Source organism: Staurois parvus, unplaced genomic scaffold (assembly GCF_062004578.1).
Source record: "Staurois parvus isolate SC_StPar_1 unplaced genomic scaffold, SC_StPar_1.0 ptg000002l, whole genome shotgun sequence".
Lineage (NCBI taxonomy): Eukaryota > Metazoa > Chordata > Amphibia > Anura > Ranidae > Staurois > Staurois parvus.
Genome location: NW_028317798.1, coordinates 2,220,688 through 2,244,000, shown reverse-complemented (window position 1 = coordinate 2,244,000; position 23,313 = coordinate 2,220,688). Strand labels below are relative to the sequence as shown.

The following is a 23,313-nucleotide window of genomic DNA, read 5'->3' as shown; positions in this document are numbered from 1 at the left end:
ACTGAATGGACAAAAATTCCTACAGACACACTCCAGAATCTTGTGCAAAACTTTCCCAGAAGAGTGAAGGCTATTTTAGCAACAATGGAGGAACCAACTTCATTATAATGCCCATTGTTTTGGAATGGGATGTATAACAAGCTCATATACTGCAGATATGATGTTTAAGGGTCCACAAACTTTTTGTCATAAAGCTTAGTTGTCTAAATATTAGTGCACTTTTATTAAATTAGGGAGCTATAGTTTGAGCATTGAAAGAGGCAACAGCAAAAGTCACAAAGAATAAGAAGTTTTGAATTAAAAATTCCTTCTACTCATGCTGTTATTGGAATTCAAAATGTACTTAGTTTTTTTATTTTTTGAAACGTATTTTTTTAAAAAAGATCAATAGAGAATTAGTTACACATTCACGTCAGTACAGGAATCTCGTAAACCGAGTGATGTTATTCCACAAAAGAGCATATTACATGTTGTCATAGCAGAACAAAATGAAAATTAAGCAATGCACAAGTGAATGTAAAAAGAGTCACCTTATAAAAAAAAAAAGAGCAAACAAAGGAAAAAACCCCATTCAAACAGAGCATAACATATACAACCTATAAAGGCCTAACAACTTAATAACATTGTTTTCACCTTAGTAAGGGTATTGCAATCCAAAGACTGGTCTCTATATATTATTGTCTGAGTTCTATGGTATCAAAGAGTTAACTAGACTGTGGCGGTACCAATTACATATATAGAACACTGAGAGGTATATAAATATATCATGGTACAGGGTTGGATATCAAAGAGAGCATGGTGCCGCTGGGGTCTTGGCTATCCTGCCAGGGACCCCAGATCTTGTAAAATCCTCTGTCCTCATATGCCAGCTTATAAAGGGGTGGGTTTTGGTTGAATAATTTTTCCCACACACCGATATGTAAAACCTCAGTATGGGCCCAATGCAAGACAATCATCTTCCTGGTATAACAAAACAGAAGACGAAAAAAATCTTTAGTTACAGCAGGGGCATCTAAACCCTTAAAAATGTCAGGTAGGTCCCATTTAGGGCAACACACATACATAGTTTTTAGGTGAAGTTTCTTTTGTGCTCAGAGCTCAAATTTACCTCATAGCCTTTGGATACAATAGTACCCCCTTTAAGGGGTTTGTGATGCCGGGAGGCAGGGCGGGGTTTAGGGTCATGTGTCTGCCGTGAATGGCTGTCACAGCGGTCACATGATCGGAAAGCTTCTGATCACAAGTAGCGATCAGGACCTTTCTGTGAGGAGCCTGTAAATGTGTCAGGAGCGCGCAGGGTACGCTCTCTCGGCATATGTTTGTTTACATTGGGTACGCAAATATGCGGCTTTTCAGCATCAAGGTCCAGCTGTCAGGAGACCGCATATTTGCGTACCATCGGCACCAAGGAATGAAAGAAGTCGAAGCAAAACTAAAAATTAAAACATGGATATTGTTTAACTGTTTAATTGTAGAATACTTTTGCAGGTGTCCATTAGAGTGTTGGAGACAGTGCCATTTCCCTATTCCTGAAAATGTAAACTAATGAAGGAGAAGTGGGGCATTATATTTCCAGTCTGTAGGCTGACGTATAAAAACGTGGCCGTGTTCGTAGGGCACTTTGCAACGGTATTACCTCCGGGAGAAAAGGATCTTGGGCATCCAGTGGAGAGAAAGGAGACCAGATGACATGGGAGCACACTGTGCACTGGAGCAGCTCTTCAAGAGTGGAAGCAGACTCTGTAAAGTAAAGCGAAGGTGCCTCTAAGTGCAGTATGCAACAGTTTGCGTAGTAAAGGTTAAAAGCACTTACAAGATAGCAGTCAGATAAAAGCTCATCAGTTATAATGTCAGGGAGACACACTGAGCCGACTAGCAGTAGTGAATATGGTGGAACGCATTGGCAAGATGAAAGTGAAGAGGTTACTATTGAAAGTGAAAAGTTTACTAAAGTTCGGAAGTGATGTCATGTATTGTATTTTTGGACGAAAACTGTACCAAGTAAAGGAAATCATACAACCTGGTATTGGATGAGAAAAATGTGTACTAATGATCAGATTATCATACGATCGCTTCGAAAGTGGTATTTTTCATACGATTTTCTGATTGTATGTACAAGGCTTTAGTCCATTTTGAAGATGTTCTGGTGAGAACCTTTTTATTTTCTGGCTCTTATCCAGTTTACTGCCCACGTACAAATGTTTTTAATCTTTTTCTCTTTTCGGTTTCTGTACCAGACTATTATGAGGAACAATATTGAGTAATATAGCAGAATCCAGATATATTACATCAGTAGCATTATCAGATTTCCATTTGTAACTTACCTCTTCAAAAAAGCATGTCCTTGTTCATCATGTTAGACATGACTTATCTTTTGTAAACCCATTCTGATTCTGTTATATTTTTAGCTATAATATTTTCCTTATCTTCTCCATACATTAAAATAATTTATATTCACCAGAAATCATATTTCTGGTCTATAGAGGTTGTTTATCTTAGAGTTCTTCTTAGAATAATGGTAAAATATCACTTATGCATTTGTATTTTGGGACTATCCCCAGTAAAAAAAAAAAAGTCAAGGAAAAAAAAAATCGCTTTTCAGCTGCTGAGCTGAATTCCTTTAAAAGGCATAGGTGGATGCCATCTGGGTCAAGTACTTTGTCCATCTAATTTTTATTCACTGTTTCAGTAGTAACCTTGAGCATTGGTTGTTCTCTTTCTACCATATTATCTGGCATCAGTCAATCTTTTGTTAAAACAGATTAAAAATATACAATTCAACTTTTGCTTTGACCTTGTTCTTGTGGTTTATAGGATTTTTCCTCGTATAATTCACATTGGTTTTGGAGAATTTATAGTGAATTTCAAGCCCAAAATTTCTTTGAGATACGGTTTTGAATAAAGTGGTGAGAACCCTTTCAGGCCTTTCTTTTAATCATCTCTATAATTCATTATGACCATTGTAACCAGGACTGAAAGTCATAGGTACTCTTTTTGAGGCATCACCAGAACTTGACTAGTGTGGAGTCTTTCAATGTTCTGGTGACAACTGTCTAAGAGGAACTTCTGCTAGAGATTTCTTTTTGCTGCCTGTTGTGTCTATAGGTCAAGAAACAAAGGAAAATCTCCTCAATTGGAAACAGATGGCAAAAAACTGACAGGGGTTTTAACCACTTCCTATTCTATTCAAAATTAAAGTACCAGTTACACTTAACAATAGCAGTGTATCTGGGAAATCTTTCAGAACAGCACACCTGAGAGATGACTAGCTCCACCCGACAAGAAACACAAAAAAAAATTGACAGAGTTTAAATTCCCCACCCTTTCCTACACTCCTCAGTTTATGCAAGAGTATTCCGGCACCCTGGTGCATAAAAGGTATTCTGCCTCAAATCAATCAACACCAGACACGGGTGGGGAGGAGGCCTGCCGTCCTGGAAGATTTCCCAGAAACACCAGTTACCAAAAAGTATAACTGGTACTTTTGTCTAGTTACCTTCCAGGATAGCACACTTGAGACGAGAAGCAAGGAACTCAGACCTACCTTAGGGCAGGACCACTGCCTGTAATACTTTCCTGACAAACTCCAGGTCCTGTGGTGACAACAGCTCTACCCTGTAGTGCCTCAAGAAAGTGTCCTGGCTTGCTCATGTGGCTAACAGGAAGGCTAACATAAAAGATAACAACCTAACTGAAATCTGTGCCACTGGCTCAAATGGTGGCTTGGCTAACACCTCTAACACCAAGGTTAGATCTCAAGCCATAAAACTATGTATCTTAATGGGGGTCACTCTTTCCCTGACCCCCAGAAACCTCTTAACTAGGGGCTCTGACGCGGGTCTGTGGTCCAAATAGACTGATAAGGCTGTCACTTGCACCTTTAGGGTGTTTACTGCTATACCTTTATCCACCCCTGCCTGGAGTAAGTCTAAGATCACAGGAACTATGGGAAGAGAAACCCCCTTCTGACACCAACTAGAAAACATTCCCCACACCTTGTTGTACATCTTTCTAGTAACCTGTTTCCGACTGAGGAGAAGACTGTCTTTCACCCTCTCAGAACACCCCCTTTTAATCTCCCTTTCAAGAGCCAAGCCATTAACTTGAAAAAATGTTCAATTGGGGTGCAAAGTTGGCGCCTGCAAGAGAAGATCATTCCTGACTTGAGATGCTGCGGGGGAGCCACAGACCACTTCTTCAAAGTGACAAACCAGGCCCTTGTCGGCCACTATGGAGCGAGCAGGATCAGTCTGCAGCTTGACCAGCTAAGCTTCCTGTGCTAATGTGTCCAGATCCTTGGACCCCTGTTCCCAGGCCATGAAGAAATAATACCTCACTGGATCCCTGGAGAAGTCACGTGTTATCGTGATGTAACATGTCAGACCAGAGCGTGGTGACGCAATTACACACGGACGGCAGCCATCTTGGACTCCCTATGCAAGCATCCTGACTGTGGGTTATACAGTTCATGCCTGGTGGGTCTATGATAAAAAAAAAAATAAATAAATAAAACATAGCAGCCTGACAAGTGCAACACTGCTCAAAAAAGAGTGGTTATTAGAAAATCCAAGCGGAGTAATGTAATTTAAATGTTTAACAAACAAGTTTTATTTGGTGGGTCTATGACCCAAGTTTAATGTGTGAGTAGGTCTTTGGAGGTAAGCGTGCGTGGTAGACGGTGACAGATGGTCTGATGCACTTGAGGACGTATTTATTTTCACGGTTGAAGATTGATTCATCACAGTTATATGTTTGGGACTTTGTGCTATATGATTTATGAATATTATTCATTTATGATCACATGCATTTATATTTGGTTAATGTTTGTTTCACGTACTGTATATTACCTATCGTTTACATTTAGTCACATTCTTGATGGCATGTTTTTGGGCTACACATTAGATGCACCACTGTACACCTATATATATTCATATAATTTATGTATTCACCCATTTAATATCGAGTCCTTTATTTCTATTTTATATGTCTATTATCACATGGTATTAGTGCTACACCACCTTATCCCCTTTAGGTGTGGCTCCCATGGGCCCTGGGCTTGTCGGTCCTCTAGATGAGCTCCCCAACCACTCTTGCTTGCGTCTGTAGTTGCCCATACTGGGTCCCACTGCACCCACAGTCTTCTTCCCCCCAGATTCTGGGGCTTGAGCCACCATCTCAGTGAGTCTTTTACATTCTCCGGGAGGGACACCCTCTCGTCCAGTGATTCCACTTTCCTGTCTCACGAGGATAGAAGGAAGAACTGAAGCTCCCTGGAATGTAACAGTGACCATTCCACGGCCGGTATACAGGCTGTCAAGAGTCCTATGACTCTCATGATGTGCCTCCGGGAGCAATCTGGAGCAGTTATACCGGAAACAGCCCCCACTGCCTTTTTGGTCTTTTCTTGGGGTAAGAAGAGCCCCTGGACTCTGGAGTCCACTATGTAACCCAGGTACACCTTGGTCTGGGAGGGAGTCAATGAGGACTTTTCCCAATTGACAATCCACCTCACATATTCTAAGGTGAGGATCACTTTTTCCAGGTCTCTCAGGACTTGTCGCTATGAAAACCCATAGATCAACAGGTCGTCTAGGTAAGGGATGAGGGAAATCCCCTGAAGGTGTAAATAAGCCACTACCTTATCCAGGATTTTGGTGAAGATTCTCAGACTGGCTGCCAGCCTGAATTGAAGGGCTTGGAACTGCCAATGAATGATAACCCCCTGTTCTGTGAATATAGCGAATCGTAAGAAGGCTTGGAATTTCGGGGCACTGAGAACATGGAGGTAGGTGTCCCTGTGGTCCACCATGGCCATAAAAACTCCTTTGAGCAGAAGTTTCCGTTCACTGTAAATACCTTCTATGCAGAACTTTTTGTACTGCAGGAACCCATTCCATTTTCCTCGGTTTATGATCAATCGGAATTTCCTGAAGGCTTCAGGACTACAAAGACGTGGGAATAAAACCCCCAGAAAAGCTGGTCGGTCGGCAAAGGGACAATTACCTCCTGATCCGCTAAATTCTTGATCCCTCCCAAGAGACCTTCTTCCTTTGTCTTGTCTCTGGGGGGATAAGTCAACACAAAAGGCATGTGGGGAGAGTGAAGAGCATTCCAGCTGGAATCCCTTTCTTATCAAACACAGGATGTATGGGCCCTCCAAAATCTTCCCCCATTGCTGGAGGAACTTGGACAGCCTTCTGTTCACCCTAAGATCTATGTCATTTGGGACCCTTACAGGTGAGTTTGGAACCAGAAAAAAGGAAGCTCCCTTTTTGTCTCCCCTTATTGGCCCATTTCTTGGGAGAGTCCTTCCTAAGTCTTTGCTGGCTCTGATCAAAGGGGGGCTTGAAAAAAACGTATTCCACTTATCCTTTTTGGCCTTGACAGGGAATTTTTTCCCCTTTTTGGTGGATCTTGATTGCACCTGGTCCAGCCCTGAGACAAACAGCAAGGAACCCTCATAGGGCAGACCGCAGAGTCGGGCTCTTGTCGTCTGCTTTCCCAGGTCTTAACCCACACCAGCCTCTGGGCTGAGTTTAGAAGTGCTGCCACATTAGCTGATGTCCTGACCATCTCTACTGCAGCATCTGCTAAGCTGGCGACAGCCTTACTGACCACTTCCATGGATTCTAACACCTCTTCTGTCTGATATTCCCCCTTTTTCTTGGAACCCCTAGAAACGTGATCAATTACTCTGTGTATCAAGGCATCAGTATTCCTAGTGATGCAAGCGGATGCCAAGGCTGAGGCCATAGTAGCTGCGTTGTCCTCCCATGCTCTACTCAACAGTGTCTCAGACCTCAGTCGGTCCATCTGATCCTTGATGTTACCTGAATCCTCAAAGAACAGGTCAGATTTTTTAGACACTTGTGATAGCGCAGAGTCTAGCTTGGGAGTCTTGAAGAATTTCTCTTCCTCCTCTTCCCCAAAGGGGTACTGTCTTTTCCAGGTCTTTAATTTTAAGACCTCTCTCTCGGGATCCTTCCATTCTCTTAAGACAATATCTTTTAGAGTTTGGTGTACGGGTAGTACCCTAGTCTGCGGCTTCACCAACCCTCTATATATCTGCATTGGTGTTTCTGGGATGTCCTCTGGAGGTATAAAAAACCCTTAGGAGCCCCTCATCATCCGGCGCAAAAAGGTGTCTACCTGGTCTAGCTTCCTCACTAACCTGGCTATCACCTTCCAAATCTTCCCCTTCTTCCAAAGAGCTTAGATAAAAAACCTCAGGCCTCCTCTAGGTCTTCCTCTGTCAACTGAGAGGATGAGGGACCCATACCACCCCACTGCTTTCCCGCCCAAGTCCCCTCCAGGGAAGATGACCCCTCCCTAGGGAACAGAGTATCCACATATCTGGATGTCATCTTGAAGGTATGTAAGGTACCTAACATCTCTGTTTGCACTGACAAAAAATCCTTCATAATCAGAGGTTTCTTTCCCTGACAACTTATTACATTTGTAACAGAAGAGTTTGGCATGGTCTTGTGAAACTTTATCATTGCAATAACTACACTGTTTGGAGCGGGCGGGGGCTTTAGCATTAGGTGGCTTGTGGGTGCTGCGTCATTCCCACTTCCGGTCCTGCACCCATGAACCCTGGGCTCTCCTACCTGCCTTCTGGCAGGACCAGTTGCAGACTCTGTGACAATTGTGCACACAGATATGGACAATGACAACCATAATTTGGATCATACTCTGCAAATGTCATTCTCACTCCAAATCAGTCTTCCCCCCCCCCTTTTTTTTGAATGGCATGTGGTGTGTGTGAGTAGGCTGGGGTCACAAGGGCATCGGGCACAGCTGGATATGCGTCATGGTTGTAAACCCAATTAGCTGGTTCCATGATGTCTGTCAGACCCTTGCCTTGGCCTGGTCGTAAAGCTATATACCAGTCAGTCACTGGACATGAAAGCATTCCAGAGTGGCAGTAAAACAGACATCCCACTTGAAACCACTTTTTCATACAATTTCATAACTTCCGGCAGGAGCAAGGTACAATAAAACAAAGCGTATATTCAGATAGGTCAGTTTACTACGAGTCACCTGATAGCTTACACCCCTAGGTAACGTCTACCAGAGAGTAGAAAGCTATATCTTGTTATCCATCACAGCCGGATATGTCATATTTGGTGTCTGGACGTTCAGAATATCATTCTGCATATTAACCTGCCAGTGGCTAGGCTGCTGCATGCAACTATGGAAGGTTATTGACCATGGTATAAACTTGCGAGGGATTTGGGTCTCTGCCTAATCCCCCCCCTCCCCAAATGAGGCAATTGGCCCTTGGCTTCAGTAGACACCCCCTGCTGGGACACTAGAAAAGCTGTCATGCGTGGAGAGAGAGGGATAAAGAGATTCTCCCTTTTAACATCAGTAACCAACTTCGGGAGAAAACGAACCCTTTTGTTCAGGACCAGGGGCGACTGACCATTTGGAAACTCAGGCACTGCCCGAGGGCCCGGGGTCTGTAGGGGGCCACATGAGATGCCCATGGTACCTTTTCCATAGGCTCTTTTGAGTTTGAGCAAGGACACGGGCCCCATGATCCCCTATTGCCCGGGGGCCCCATGAGTTGTCAGTCCGCCCCTGTTCAGGACACTTGAACTCTGCTTAAACCTGGACTTCTGCAAGTATTCTACCTTCTTAAACTTCTTTCTTTATCTCTCTGCTGTGTTATTGCGCTCTCTATTTATATATATATATATATATATGTTCCATCTTTTCTGTAAATATTTTTATTGCACCATTTTGACCTTTTTTAGTAATAAATCCTATTTTCTGAAACGTGCAAATTGTTTCTAAAGCTCTTTAATGCAAACTAAGACTCCCTCTCTCTGAAGAGTGCTACTGTGTGTTTTAAAACCTCTGGATACATCTGTCTGCGGTGACAGTGTGTATACAGATGCTTATTCAAACATCATAGTGTTACTGCTAAGATTTGGCAGCAGTGTGAAGAGTTAATTGCGTAATTAACCTGACCCAGTAACAATCGCTCTCAGGCTGTTGGCACCTAGATTGTGGTCCAGTGAGCTGGAAAATCTTTGTGCAGGATGCAGCTGAGAGTGGCATTGTTACGCAAGTGGCAGCGCGGTTTTAGATTGGCTAATCCTTTGGTCATAAGTTGGTAAGAAGGACTAGGGTCTGACACCGCGCCCGTCACAGACTCCACTGAGGCTTCCCCGCTCACCTTACAGGGGCATGCCATGTGATTCAGCATGCCAGCTGGCAGTCCCCATACCCGCAAGAAGCCACCTCATGGTCCAGTCCTCTCCTGGACATGCCTCCCCACTGTCCCAGATGAGGGAGGAAAGAAAGGCGCTTGTCTCTAAAATGCCAGTCACACCTCCCGAGCCTGGGAACTCCAATCAGCTGGGACCCCTGGAGTGAGTGAGTGAGTGACCACGGTTACATCCTGCCCTCCCTGGCTCAGCTTTTTACCTCCCAGGGGGGACCTTCCAGCCCCAGGCCTTAGGTCTGCAATAAAACAAATGTTTTGCTGCAGGGAAACCCAATCAAAAACTGAGGGGTGGAGGAAAGGGCGGGGAATTTAAAATCTGTCAATTTTTGATTGTGTTTCCTGTCAGGTGGAGCTAGTCATCTCTCAGGTGTGCTGTCCTGGAAGACGACTAGAGAAAAATGGCTTTAGATATACTTAAAAAATGGAGTGCTGACAATCCTAAGTTAAACTACAATCTTTGTGCACTTGATTTATTCTTGTAGTTTGTATTACATGAGTATATGTTGACCCCATAACACCGGGACAGCTTGAGGAGCCTTGAAGGTGCACGTGATCCGATCTAAGACACATGACCCTAGACAGGACAGGATTAAATATACAGTTGTGTCCAAAATTATTCAACCCCCACTGAAATTGAGTGTTTTGGCCAGTTTGACATTGCTTTTGATCATTCAGTCATCTTGCTTACATTTACATTAAAGAGGCACTTGTAGGTCAGACAAATATAACATAACAGTTATAATGAAATAACCACAAATGTCTTTTCTGTGCTCACAGCATTATCAGTTTTATTCAACCCCCAAGTGACATTCAATCTTAGTACTTAGTACAGCATCCTTTTACAGTTATAACAGCTTTTAAACGTGAAGCATAGCTTGACACAAGTGTCTTGCAGCGATCTACGGGTATCTTCGCCCATTCTTCATGGGCAAAGGCCTCCAGTTCAGTCACATTCTTAGGCTTGCGCACTGCAACTGCTTTCTTTAAGTCCCACCAGAGGTTCTCAATCGGATTTAAGTCTGGTGACTGCGATGGCCACTCCAAAATGTTCCAGCCTTTCCTCTGCAACCATGCTCTAGTGGACTTGGAGGTATGCTTGGGATCATTGTCCTGTTGAAAGGTCCAACGTCTCCCAAGCCTCAGGTGTGTGACGGACTGCATCACGTTTCCATCCAATATCTCCTGGTACTGAAGAGAATTCATGGTACCTTGCACACGCTGAAGCTTCCCTGTACCTGCAGAAGCAAAACAGCCCCAAAGCATGATTGACCCTCCACCATGCTTCACAGTAGGCAAGGTGTTCTTTTCATCATAGGCCTTGTTCTTCCTCCTCCAAACATAGCGTTGATCCATGGGCCCAAACAGTTCTAATTTTGTTTCATCAGTCCACAGAACACTATCCCACAACTTTTGTGGTTTGTCCACATGGCTTTTGGCATACTGCAGTCGACTCTTCTTATTCTTTGGAGACAGCAAGGGGGTACGCCTGGGAGTTCTGGCACGGAGGCCTTCATTACGCAGTGTGCGTCTTATTGTCTGGGCTGAAACTTCTGTACCCACATCTGACAAATCTTTTCTCAGTTCCTCAGCAGTCACACGGGGACTTCTCTCCACTCTACGCTTCAGGTAGCGCACAGCAGTCGAAGTCAGCATCTTCTTTCTGCCACGACCAGGTAGCGTTTCAACAGTGCCCTTTGCCTTGAATTTGCGAATGATGCTTCCTAAGGTGTCTCTTGGTATGTTTAACATCTTTGCAATCTTCTTATAGCCATTGCCCTTCCTGTGAAGAGAAATCACCTCTTCTCTTGTCTTCCTGGACCATTCTCTTGCCTTCACCATGTTTGTAACCACACCAGTAAATGTCTAGAAGGAGCTGAGTATCACAGTCATTTTAAAGCTGCCTAATTGGTGCTTATTATGCTTGATTGCTGCTCGGTGACATCCACAGGTGTTTTCAATACCTGATGGAAAGCACCTGTATGAACCTCTGTTCTTCAGAGTGGTAGTCTTTAAGGGGTTGAATAATTGTGGCAATGAAGAAACCACATAAGAACCATTTACTACTGTATTACATAAACAATTGATGTCATTTTAGTTGCATTTGGGTAGTTACAACGTCCTTGTAGGATTTGATTCTGAATACAATTCCAAATGTACACTATAGTCCCTAAACCCCTTTACAGCATTGGGGGTTGAATAATTTTGGACACAACTGTATTGGGCGTGTATTGACCCCCTATAATTAAGGGGTCAAAGGATCTGGTAAGCCTCCAATTTGATATCACGGTGGTGCAAATTTACATTGGTGGTTATATTGGAATGAAGATTTTCCATTTTTCATCAAACAAAAGGACTGTTCTATACACTTTATAAGGACTGTTTTACAGTCGGGTCCATAAATATTGGGACATCGACACAATTCTAACATTTTTGGCTCTATACACCACCACAATGGATTTGAAATGAAACGAACAAGATGTGCTTTAAATGCAGACTGTCAGCTTTAATTTGAGGGTATTTACATCCAAATCAGGTGAACGGTGTAGGAATTACAACAGTTTGCATATGTGCCTCCCACTTGTTAAGGGACCACAAGTAATGGGACAGAATAATAATCATAAATCAAACTTTCACTTTTTAATACTTGGTTGCAAATCCTTTGCAGTCAATTTCAGCCTGAAGTCTGGAACGCATAGACATCACCAGACGCTAGGTTTCATTCCTGGTGATGCTCTGCCAGGCCTCTACTGCAACTGTCTTCAGTTCCTGCTTGTTCTTGGGGCATTTTCCCTTCAGTTTTGTCTTCAGCAAGTGAAATGCATGCTCAATCGGATTCAGGTCAGGTGATTGACTTGGCCATTGCATAACATTCTACTTCTTTCCCTTAAACTCTGGTTGCTTTTGCAGTATGCTTTGGGTCATTGTCCATCTGCACTGTGAAGCGGCGTCCAATGAGTTGTGAAGCATTTGGCTGAATATGAGCAGATAATATTGCCCGAAACACTTCAGAATTCATCCTGCTGCTTTTGTCAGCAGTCACATCAATAAATACAAGAGAACCAGTTCCATTGGCAGCCATACATGCCCACGCCATGACACTACCACAACCATGCTTCATTGATGAGGTGGTATGCTTAGGATCATGAGCAGTTCCTTTCCTTCTCCATACTTTTCTCTTCCCATCACTCTGGTACAAGTTGATCTTGGTCTCATCTGTCCATAGGATGTTGTTCCAGAACTGTGAAGGCTTTTTTAGATGTCATTTGGCAAACTCTAATCTGGCCTTCCTGTTTTTGAGGCTCACCAATGGTTTACATCTTGTGGTGAACCATCTGTATTCACTCTGGTGAAGTCTTCTCTTGATTGTTGACTTTGACACACATACACCTACCTCCTGGAGAGAGTTCTTGATCTGGCCAACTGTTGTGAAGGGTGTTTTCTTCACCAAGGAAAGAATTCTTCAGTCATCCACCACAGTTGTTTTCCATGGTCTTCCTGGTCTTTTGGTGTTGCTGAGCTCACCGGTGTGTTCCTTCCTTCATTAGGCCACGCCTAATGTTTTGCTATCTCTCTGATGGGTTTGTTTTGTTTTTTCAGCCTAATGATGGCTTGCTTCACTGATAGTGACAGCTCTTTGGATCTCATCTTGAGAGTTGTCAACAACAGATTCCAAATGCAAATAGCACACTTAAAATTAACTCTGGACCTTTTATTTGCTCATTGTAATTGGGATAATGAGGGAATACCACACACCTGGCCATGGAACAGCTGAGAAGCCAATTGTCCCATTACTTTTGGTCCCTTAACAAGTGGGAGGCACATATGCAAACTGTTGTAATTCCTACACCGTTCACCTGATTTGGATGTAAATACCCTCAAATTAAAGCTGACAGTCTGCAGTTAAAGCACATCTTGTTTGTTTCATTTCAAATCCATTGTGGTGGTGTATAGAGCCAAAAATGTTAGAATTGTGTCGATGTCCTAATATTTATGGACCTGACTGTATTTATGTTTATTTAATTTATTTATTTTGTGGCAATGGTTCACTCTTTAGCATGTTCTTGTTTACCCTTTATTGGACATACATTATTTGCATATTATTTATGAATTTTCTTGAGGTATTTATATTTCACTTTGTGCAACACAAGTTTATTTGATTTGTGATTTAGAGTGGATATCCTCTTGGTGTGCTTGCTGCTTTGTACACAATTAAGGTGGGGTATTTGCGCTATTTAATTATTTAATATCAGTTTGTACTACATTTCTTTCATTTCATTACTAAGTATGAATACCACCAACTTTATGAACTGAAGTGGTATTGTGTAAGTGTTTTATTTTTCAAACGAACAAGCTCTCTTCCAGATGTATCCGTTTATCGAAACAAGATAAGCCATTTAACACTGGCAGTGTGCTTACAATAATCAGCTTATATTAATTCATGTAAAACTATTATCATAAAAAGAAAAACAAACTGTGTATTTAAATCTGCTAGTACATCTAACACTAACTTCCCCAGATGAACAATGCTGGTGCGCCTTTTCATGCAATGTGGAGGCATGCTAATACAGGAGGTGTGTTACTGGTCAGATCACCAGGTGAAAACAGAGTGGAAAAGCCTAAAAAGAAAACTAATGCAGCCACCACATCCAGTGATTGGTAAGCTGCAATAGATTAAATTTTTGGGTTTAATATCACTTTAAACACTCTCCTTTTCTGCGTATCTCTATTACAGCATGGTGACTAGGTTACATGTATTTGTGAATACACCCCAATCCTTGTAGGAGTATTTACATGTACCCAGCTAGATCTGAGAGCTCCTACACAAAAGAGGTAGTTCCATCTGCAATATACATTTATTGCTAGATGTACATAACATATACACATTACAAGCTAAGCAGTATTTACAACACAATGTACAGTTTAAGTCCCTTGACTTTTACGATATTTACAATTTACCCACAAAACCACAAATGTTTAAAATACAATTTACAATACAAGTATAAAGTTAGTTTATCTCTCAACTTCATTTTTGGTCATCCTGCCTGCTGTGTGTCCCAACACAAAGTGCCCTACAGCTTGGCGACCAGGCCTTATATCCCCCCCTCCTTTCTGTACTGTGGCTAATATAATGCTCACTAATTGGACACTGTACCTAGCCAATGTTTATTGGGCACAGCCTGATTGGAAGTTCACAGAAGGCTGCTGTTTACCACTCATGTGAGATGTGCTAAGGGGACAACAAAAGGCCAGAACTTGTATAGTGGAAAACTCTATATATATTTTCACCAGTATGGAAGATAGAAATGGTTTGATACTGCAAAACACTCAATGGTTTAAATACTGTATATTTCCAGCTAACTAAAATATACTTGTAATTATAACATCATTTACATCCATTAATGGAGATTTCACATTAACTCATTATCTAACAAACACTACTCTATTATTATAGTGATTTTGTTCCCATAGGAAATGTACTTGTTACAATGTTTTCTTGAAATATATCAATTTGTACTGGTGATCATTGTCATCCAGAAAGAAATGAAAGGGAAATCCAAACGTTTAAAGATAACCCTTTCAATATGAACACCTGTTGTTGAAACAATTGCCTAAGATGGGAATTTTACCTCATTTTTGGAGATTTCCTCTAAATTTGGTTGTAAAAGTAAGTAATGTAATTGCCTGTGCTTTATATTATACATCTCAATTAGAAATGCCATTTTCAGTCTCCTGCAGCTCTGAAATTATTATCGAAAGTCATCATGGTGTATACGAATATAATAGCAAGCCTTTCAGCCAACAGCAAGCTGATAAACATTGTGAACACAAGTTTGGATCTCTGCTTTCTGATACAAGGGGGATCAAGGAGTTGTTTGCAAATCTGGTGCAATTCCCTATATGGCTGAAGGAGGAAAACCATATACCCAGTAAGTTTTGTTTTTGTTTTTTTTTTGTTTGTTTGTTAAATTATACTTTTAAAAACCTAATGGTTTAAAGAGTCTTTAGGTCGTTTTTGGATAAAAATTTGCAGGAATGATAGAAAAGACGGCCTTTTTGAATCTTAAAAGTAAATGGTAAGAGGATATCAATCAATGATCAACAAGGTCTTATCAGCTAACTGCCCACTGCCAAACTCTTCAAAGTTTCTGTATGACCAGAACCACTGCAGGTTACATTCACGCTGTTGGATAGTAGTAGCCAGTAGCACTACGATGTGTGACCAGCAATAGCTGTCAGATTTTTACTCTGTACAAATCAATGGCCAGCGCCATTAATCTTGAAGTGCTACCCAAGGGTTAGCAACAATTGGACATTCATTAATAAAATGGATATCTATTGAATAATTTTAAAAATAAACATCATTAAAAAGATATTACAAATGTATTATACACTGCTCAATAAAACTAATGAAACTAACACTTTGAAAACATATCAGATCTCAATGGGGAAAAATATCATGTTGAATATCTATACTGATATGGACTGGGTAATGTGTTAGGAACGTAAGGATGCCCCATCATTTGATGGAAATGAAAATCATCAACCTACAGAGGACTGAATTCAAAGAAACCCCGAAAATCAAAGTGAAAAAATTATGCAGCAGGCTAGTCCATTTTGCTGAAATTTCATTGCAGTGACTGAAAATGGTACTCAGTAGTTTGCATGGCCCCCACATGCTTGTATGCATGCCTGATAATGTCGGGGCATGCTCCTAATGAGACAACAGATGGTGTCTTGGGGTATTTTCTCCTAGATCTGCACCAGGGCATCATTGAGCTCCTGGACAGTCTGAGGTGCAACCTGGCTGCTTCGGATGAACCAAAACATGATATTCTAGAGATGTTCTATTGGATTTAGGTCAGGTGAGTGTGGGGGCCATTCAATGCTATCAATTCCTTCATCCTCCAGGAACTGCCTGCATACTCTCATCACGAGGCCGGGCATTGTCGTGCAGCGGGAGGAACCCAGGAGCCACTGCACCAGTGTAGGGTCTGACAATGGATCCAAGGATGTCATCCCGATAACAAATGGCAGGCAGGATGCCACTGTCTAGCCTTTAGAAGTCTGTGCATCCCTCCATGGATATGTCTCCACCGACCATCACTGACTCACCACCAAAACTGTCATGCTGAACAATGTTACAGGCAGCAGAACTTTCTCCATGGCTTCTCCAGACCCTTTCACATCTTGTCACATGTGCTTAGGGTGAACCTGCTCTCATCTGTTAAATGCACAGGGCGCCAGTGGCGGACCTGCCAAGTCTGGTGTTCAATGGCCAATGCCAGTCGAGCTCTATAGTGCCAGGCAGTGAGCACATGGCCCACTAGAGGATGTCGGTCCCTTAGGCCACCCTCATGAAGTCTGTTTCTGATTGTTTGGTCAGAGCCATTCACACCAGTGGCCTGCTAGAGGTCATTTTGTAGGGTCTGAGAGTGCTCATCCTGTTCCTCCTTGCACAAAGGAGCAGATACCCGTCCTGCTGATGGCTTAAGGACCTTCTACAGCGCTGTCCAGCTCTCCTAGAGTAACTTCCTGTCTCCTGAAACCTCCTCCATGCTCTTGAGACTGTGCTGGGAGACACAGCAAACCTTCTGGCAATGGCACGTATTGATGTGCCATCCTGGAGGAGTTGGACTGCCTGTACAACCTCTGTTGGGTCCAGGTATCGCCTCATGCTACCAGTAGTGACACTGACCCAAGCCCAGTGTTTCTCAACTCCAGTCCTCATGGACCCCCAACAGGTCATGTTTTCAGGATTTCCCTCAGATGAAACAGCTGTGGTAATTACTAAGGCAGTGAAACTGATCAAATCACCTGTGCAAAATAATGGAAATCCTGAAAACATGACCTGTTGGGGGTCCATGAGGACTGGAGTTGAGAAACACTGCCCTAGCCAAATGCAAAACTAGTGAAAAACAGTCAGAAAAGATGAGTAGGGGAAAAATGTCAGTGGCCTCCACCTGTAAATCATTCCTGTTTTGGTGGGCATCTCATTGTTGCCCATCTAGTGCACCTGTTTTTAATTTAATTAACACCAAAGCAGCTGAAACTGAATAACAACCCCTTCTGCTACTTAACTGACCAGATCAATAGATCAATATCCCAGGACTTTAATTGACTTGATGCTATACTCTGATTAAGGCTAGTTTCATACCTATGCAGTTTGTGCTTGATCCGTTTCTGCGTTGCTTTATGTGTTTTTGCACCTGCATTTTTTACAAGTTTTTAACGCGTTGTGTTTTTTTTTTTTTTTTTTTTCTTGTTGCTAGGCAGATTTAAAATACAAATGCATAAAAAACACATCAAAAATGTGGCAAAAACACAGCAAACATGCACTACATGCTTTTCTGCAGCGTTTCCGTTGAAGTCTATAGAACCAAAAATGCAACTTTTTGCGTTCAAAAAAATCCCTGACCCTTTCCAAAAAACGCACAGGGTGAAAACATGGAGATGTGAACGTGTCCCATAGGAAATCATGTTAAATGGACTGTGGTGCATTTCTGAAAATGCAAAATGCTGCGGAAAACGCTTAGGTGTGAACCTAGGGTAAAAAGTGTTCCTTTATTTTTTTGAGCAGTGTATATGTTCAATCACCACTGATGTATAAGGTAGCACATATAGAAAACACCTGATAACTCTCCCTTGCTACTCATTTGGTTTAATGAAAGAACAAATGACAATAGCACTTAGAAATATACCGTTTGCATCGTCCTTGTATTTGTAAGCAAATCGCTTCACATAATAAGAGAAGGTCTGAGCTGTCAAAACCAGTCTACAATATCTAAGTAGTCAGAGCCATGTATTTGGTCATTAAGTATGTTCTTTCTTTCACTTTTTTTTTAGAAATCCAGGCACTGCCTACCCTGGTCTTTGAGAAGAGGACAGACACCAAATATGCAAAACTGCTGGCACACTTTCCATCTTTTCCAGAAATCACTGTCTGTGCTTACATCCAATGGGGCAACTCAAATAAAGAGATTGCAACAGTCTTTTCTTATGCAGTATTTAACTTCAGCAATGAGTTCCAACTGCGAGGAATGAATGATGAGGATGGATTTGTCAGATTTGCTACCATAGTTCATGGGCAGCATTCAGGATACTCACCAATATTCCCCAATGACGGAAAGTGGCATCATTTGTGTATAGCTTGGCAAAAATGGAATGGTACCATGGCCATTTATGCTGACGGGAAGAGAGAGGCCTACTCTAAACTGTCTGCATCAGAAGATATCATCAAAGGTGGCATTTTTATTATTGGACAAGATCAGGATTCCTATGGTGGGACATTTAAGGAGAAAGAATCCTTTAGTGGTAATATCACAGACTTCAATGTCTGGGCAAATGTTCTAAGTGAAAAACACATAAAAAAGGTTTCACTGGGAAGGAATGTAGAAAAAAATATTGTATTTGGTTGGAGGACCCACCAGTTGGAAGTTGAGCCTTCTCTTAGAAGAATGAAGATAGAATCTGTATGTACAGGTAAAACAAAAGTCTACATCAAGTAAAAATATTTCAAAAAAATTGGTTGCGCTAAAATACATGCAAAAGTATAACAAGAAAATAAATAACAAAACAATAAAAAACAATATTATAAATCAAAATAAAATCCAGCAAACACGAAAAAGTCCAAAAGTTCAAATAATCAATAATGTCCAAAATAATTCATCACCAAGTAAATCCACCACCAAAAATAGTTAAATAGAACTCACCAGAGTAATATGCTGATTGTTGAAAAGCCAGCATATAGTACTTGTTATTCTGGGAGAAATGAATAATATGGTGACAACAACACTGAAGAAATGAGGGATGAACTCCAACAGATGATGTGCTGCAAAGTAGAAAATCCACTCCAAAGGTGATTTAGTATCCAAACTGAGAGATGATCAGACCGTCACTCAAAAGAAAAAAGCGAACAATCATGGTGCAGTATGTTTTAAAAAGCATCAAACTTTAATAAAGAAATGCACTTACAAGCAAGGTGTCCAGACTGACACCAGTGTAAACAGCATGTATAATGAATATAGGCAACTCAGACCCAGCCAAACATGCACATACAACGTGCAGACAAACCAGTATTCTGAAACAGCTGACCTCTCACATCCATCCGCTCCGTGAGGACGTCGATGACGAAAAGCTTAGGGCGGTGCCTTTGGATGTGAGGTTCAGAATACTCCTGGTTTGTCTGCATGTTGTATGTGCATGTTTGGCTGGGTCTAAGTCGCCTATATTCATTAATAAATAGTCAAATACACAAAAAAGAAAAAAGACCCACACAAGTAATAAGGACATTAAATTAAATATGCTCAGCTACTGTAAATGCACAAAAACCCCACAAAAAAGAGCAAATTTTTTTAAAAGCACATTTTGCCTAGCAGCACAGTGAGAAAAAACGCCTGCAAAATTTCACTGGCCACAAGACAATTTCCCTGGCAAAATAAATTCACTCATCTATGGTCCCAAAAATGGAGAGTTGTATGTACAGTACAAACTTCTCCATGCATTGCACTTTTCATACAAAGTTGTTAAATACAAATTTACAGTACAATTTCTATTACCTGTAAATTATTGGCAAAAGTATGGTCTTATTAAGTGGGCAATTTTGTGCTGGTATGGCAATGTCTTTACAAAGATTTAGTTTTCTGATTTTTTTGGCCAGTTGTCCATGAAAAATTATACTTTGACTTGGCCACCCTGCAGCACACTTTTTGGCAGACAACTGAAAATGTGATGCTGGCAGGTTTCTTAAATGCTTCCTTCATTTTTATTTTCATTTTATCTCCCTTGTTCTCTCTGCTTAGGGTGTTCATCACAATGCACAGTTCTGCAGAACAGTGATGGTGGTATAAATTACAAATCCTGTACAGAGAAAATGCCATTTGTTTGCTACTATACACAAGGCAAGTACTGTCGTGGTTTATTTTTACAGCCTACTTATGTTCTACAATGGTGAAGATACAGTATATTAAAATCAAAAAACTGTATAATGTATGTTTAAACCAGCGAATGGGTAGCTCTGATTTTTTTTGACAGCATAGGAAATTACCGTATTTTCCGGTGTATAAGACGACCCTCTACTTTTCCTGTTAAAATGTAGTGTTTGGGCTATACTCGCCGTATAAGACTACCCCTCTTCCAATGCAGACCAGTGGGAAGAATCATGCCCCATCATTGGTGTCAGTGGAAGGAATAGTGTCCCATCATTGGTAATAGTGGGAGGAATAGTGCCCCATCATTGGTATCAATAGGAGGAATAGTGCCCCATCATTGGTATCAATAGGAGGAATAGTGCCTCGTCATTGGTGTCAGTAGGAGGAATAGTGCCCCATCATTGGTGTCAGTGGGAGGAATAGTGCCCCATCATTGGTGTCAGTGGGAGGAATAGTGCCCCATCATTGGTATCAATAGGAGGAATAGTGCCCCATCATTGGTATCAATGGGAGGAATAGTGCCCCATTATTAGTGTCAGTGGGAGGAATAGTGCCCCATCATTCGTGTCAGTGGGAGGAATAGTGCCCCGTCATTGGTATCAGTAGGAGGAATGGTGCCCCATCATTGGTATTAGTGGGAGGAATGGTGCCCCATCATTGGTATTAGTGGGAGGAATAGCGCCCCATCATTGGTGTCAGTGGGAGGAATAGCGCCCCATCATTGGTGTCAGTGGGAGGAATAGCGCCCCATCATTGGTGTCAGTGGGAGGAATAGCGCCCCATCATTGGTGTCAGTGGGAGGAATAGCGCCCCATCATTGGTGTCAGTGGGAGGAATAGCGCCCCATCATTGGTGTCAGTGGGAGGAATCGTGCCCCATCATTAGTATCAGTGGGGGGAATCGTGCCCCATCATTGGTGTCAGTGGGAGGAATAGTGTCCCATCATTGGTGTCAGTGGGAGGAATAGTGCCCCATCATTGGTGTCAGTGAGAGGAATAGTGTCCCAACATTGGTGTCAGTGAGAGGAATAGTGTCCCAACATTGGTGTCAGTGGGAGGAATAGTATCCCATCATTGGTGTCAGTGGGGGTGGAATAGTGCCCCATCATTGGTGTCAGTGGGGGGGGGGGGAGGAAAAGTACCCCATCGTTGGTGTCAGTGGGAGGAATAATGCCCCATCATTGGTATCAGTGACACCAATGATGGGGCACTATTCCTCCCACTGACACCAATGACACTTGCTGACCCCTGTTCCAGTATGGTGCTGCTGCAGCCAGCATATGTGGTTGCAGCAGCACCTCTGTACGGCACACTTGCCGGCCGCTCCTTCTGTCGATTTTCGCGGGGCCGCTCGGCTCTGCCTCCTCGCCGGTGATTGGCCGCCTGTGTGCCTTTCCTGAGCTACAGTTCTGGTGGCCAATCACCGGTGAGGAGGCGGAGCCGAGCAGCCGCGCGAACATCCAGTGGCCGAACTAAATGAAGGAGCAGCCACGCTTCCTGGACCAGATCGTTGTGGGATCGGAGCCAGGTAAGAAACAGCAGCCCCTGCCCACCCCTGTACTTAATGTCCCTTCTGTTGGAAGGGGGGGGCGGCGGCGGCACCGCGCCGCCCCCCCTAAAAAGTGTCAGCATGCCGTATACCGGCGTATAAGACGACCCCCGACTTTTGAGAAGATTTTCAAGGGGTAAAAAGTCGTCTTATACGCCGGAAAATACGGTACATTATTTCCTAGTGAAGACAATATTCATGTCTGGTAATTTCCACAAGCTTACTCAATTGTCAAAATGACCTTACTATTTTAAAGTGTATATAGGCTTATTTGGTTTTGTTTTGCCTCTATCAAGGTCCTGTTGTTCTAAATGATTTTGTTTTTGCGTCTAGTATGTTTTATATTTTTTTTTGCATGCAATTCTCCCTTAAAATCTTCACCAAACTCAAAGGTCTGGCACAGATTTTTGGGGGGACCCTAAGCAATTTGTGTTTTTTTTTTTTTTGTCATGGGGTCCCTGTTAAAGTACATACAAGACCTGTTTGTTTACATTCACCTGTTGGGAATCCCTGGCTGACAGGGAGAGTGTGTTGGGCAGGAATGATTCACTGGTTGTTAGGACGGTGGTGGGTGCCAGCTCCCTAGCAACCTAAGAAAGCTGTCGCATTTAGTAGTTGTAACAATACCACTGCCTTATGTTTTGCCTTATGTTGCAGCTGGAGGTTTGCCCATTTTGCCAAACACCCATTCATTTGACGATTCGCACGGGATTCTCTATGGACTGTACACAGTTTGGTCTCCTAAAGTCTGAATGACAGTAATCTGGCCCTTTGTTTAAAAAGTATGGAGACCCCTGTCTATACCGCTATGCTGCTTTCTCTATTGGTCAAAAAAGCTGCTTTAGCCTTAATTACTTAAGCCTGACTCTAAGAAAACTGTTTTAAGAAAATGCAAATGGTAAAGGCGTATGCGCTGCTATGTTCCAATAATAATAATAATATCAGTGACGAAGATTGCTGCACTCACTTCTCTGGTGTACTCATACTCAAAATAAGGTACAGTAAATGAAATAAAATGTGGTGCGCTACCTCATAAATAAAACCATAATCTTTTTGAAATCAAAAGTGACAGTCCAAAAAATTTATGTATAACAAAAATAGTATGATAATAAATGTCCAATCCAGTATATGTAGCGTTATCATCCAGTAATATTCAACACCGTGCTTGAATTGTGGCCCTACTCCCTGCTCACCTTGACCATTGACCTATAAATTACAATAAACCAAACACGCTTTAAAAGTAAAGTGTGTCTCCAAATTTCTGATTCGTGACGTGTTCCTTCCACCTATTATGCCTCCATTGGACCTTTAAACTAAAGATCCATGTAAAATAAAGCAAAAACATACCATAGTGCAACACTGTTTTATATAACAAATTGGGGACGTACTACAGGTGAAACTTGAAAAATTTGAATATCGTGCAAAAGTTCATTTATTTCAGTAATGCAACTTAAAAGGTAAAACTAATATATGAGACGCATTACATGCAAAGTAAGATAGTTCAAGCCATGATTTGTAATAATTGTGATGATTATGGCTTACAGCTCATGAAAACCCCAAATCAACAATCTCAAAAAATTAGAATATTGTGAAACGGTG

At 42.0% G+C, this 23,313-nt stretch overlaps 1 protein-coding gene across 2 annotated transcripts in view; it reads left to right on the top strand.

The window, feature by feature from the left end:
* ADGRD2 (adhesion G protein-coupled receptor D2) overlaps positions 1 to 23,313 on the top strand; it is a 653,782-nt gene that overhangs the window by 116,705 nt on the left and 513,764 nt on the right. For both annotated transcript variants that reach the window (XM_089665904.1, XM_089665444.1), the window contains exons 4-6: positions 14,965 to 15,165; positions 18,083 to 18,718; positions 20,038 to 20,136. In XM_089665904.1, coding sequence (XP_089522030.1) covers positions 14,965 to 15,165; positions 18,083 to 18,718; positions 20,038 to 20,136 — 936 coding nt within the window. The remainder of the gene's footprint in view (positions 1 to 14,964; positions 15,166 to 18,082; positions 18,719 to 20,037; positions 20,137 to 23,313) is intronic.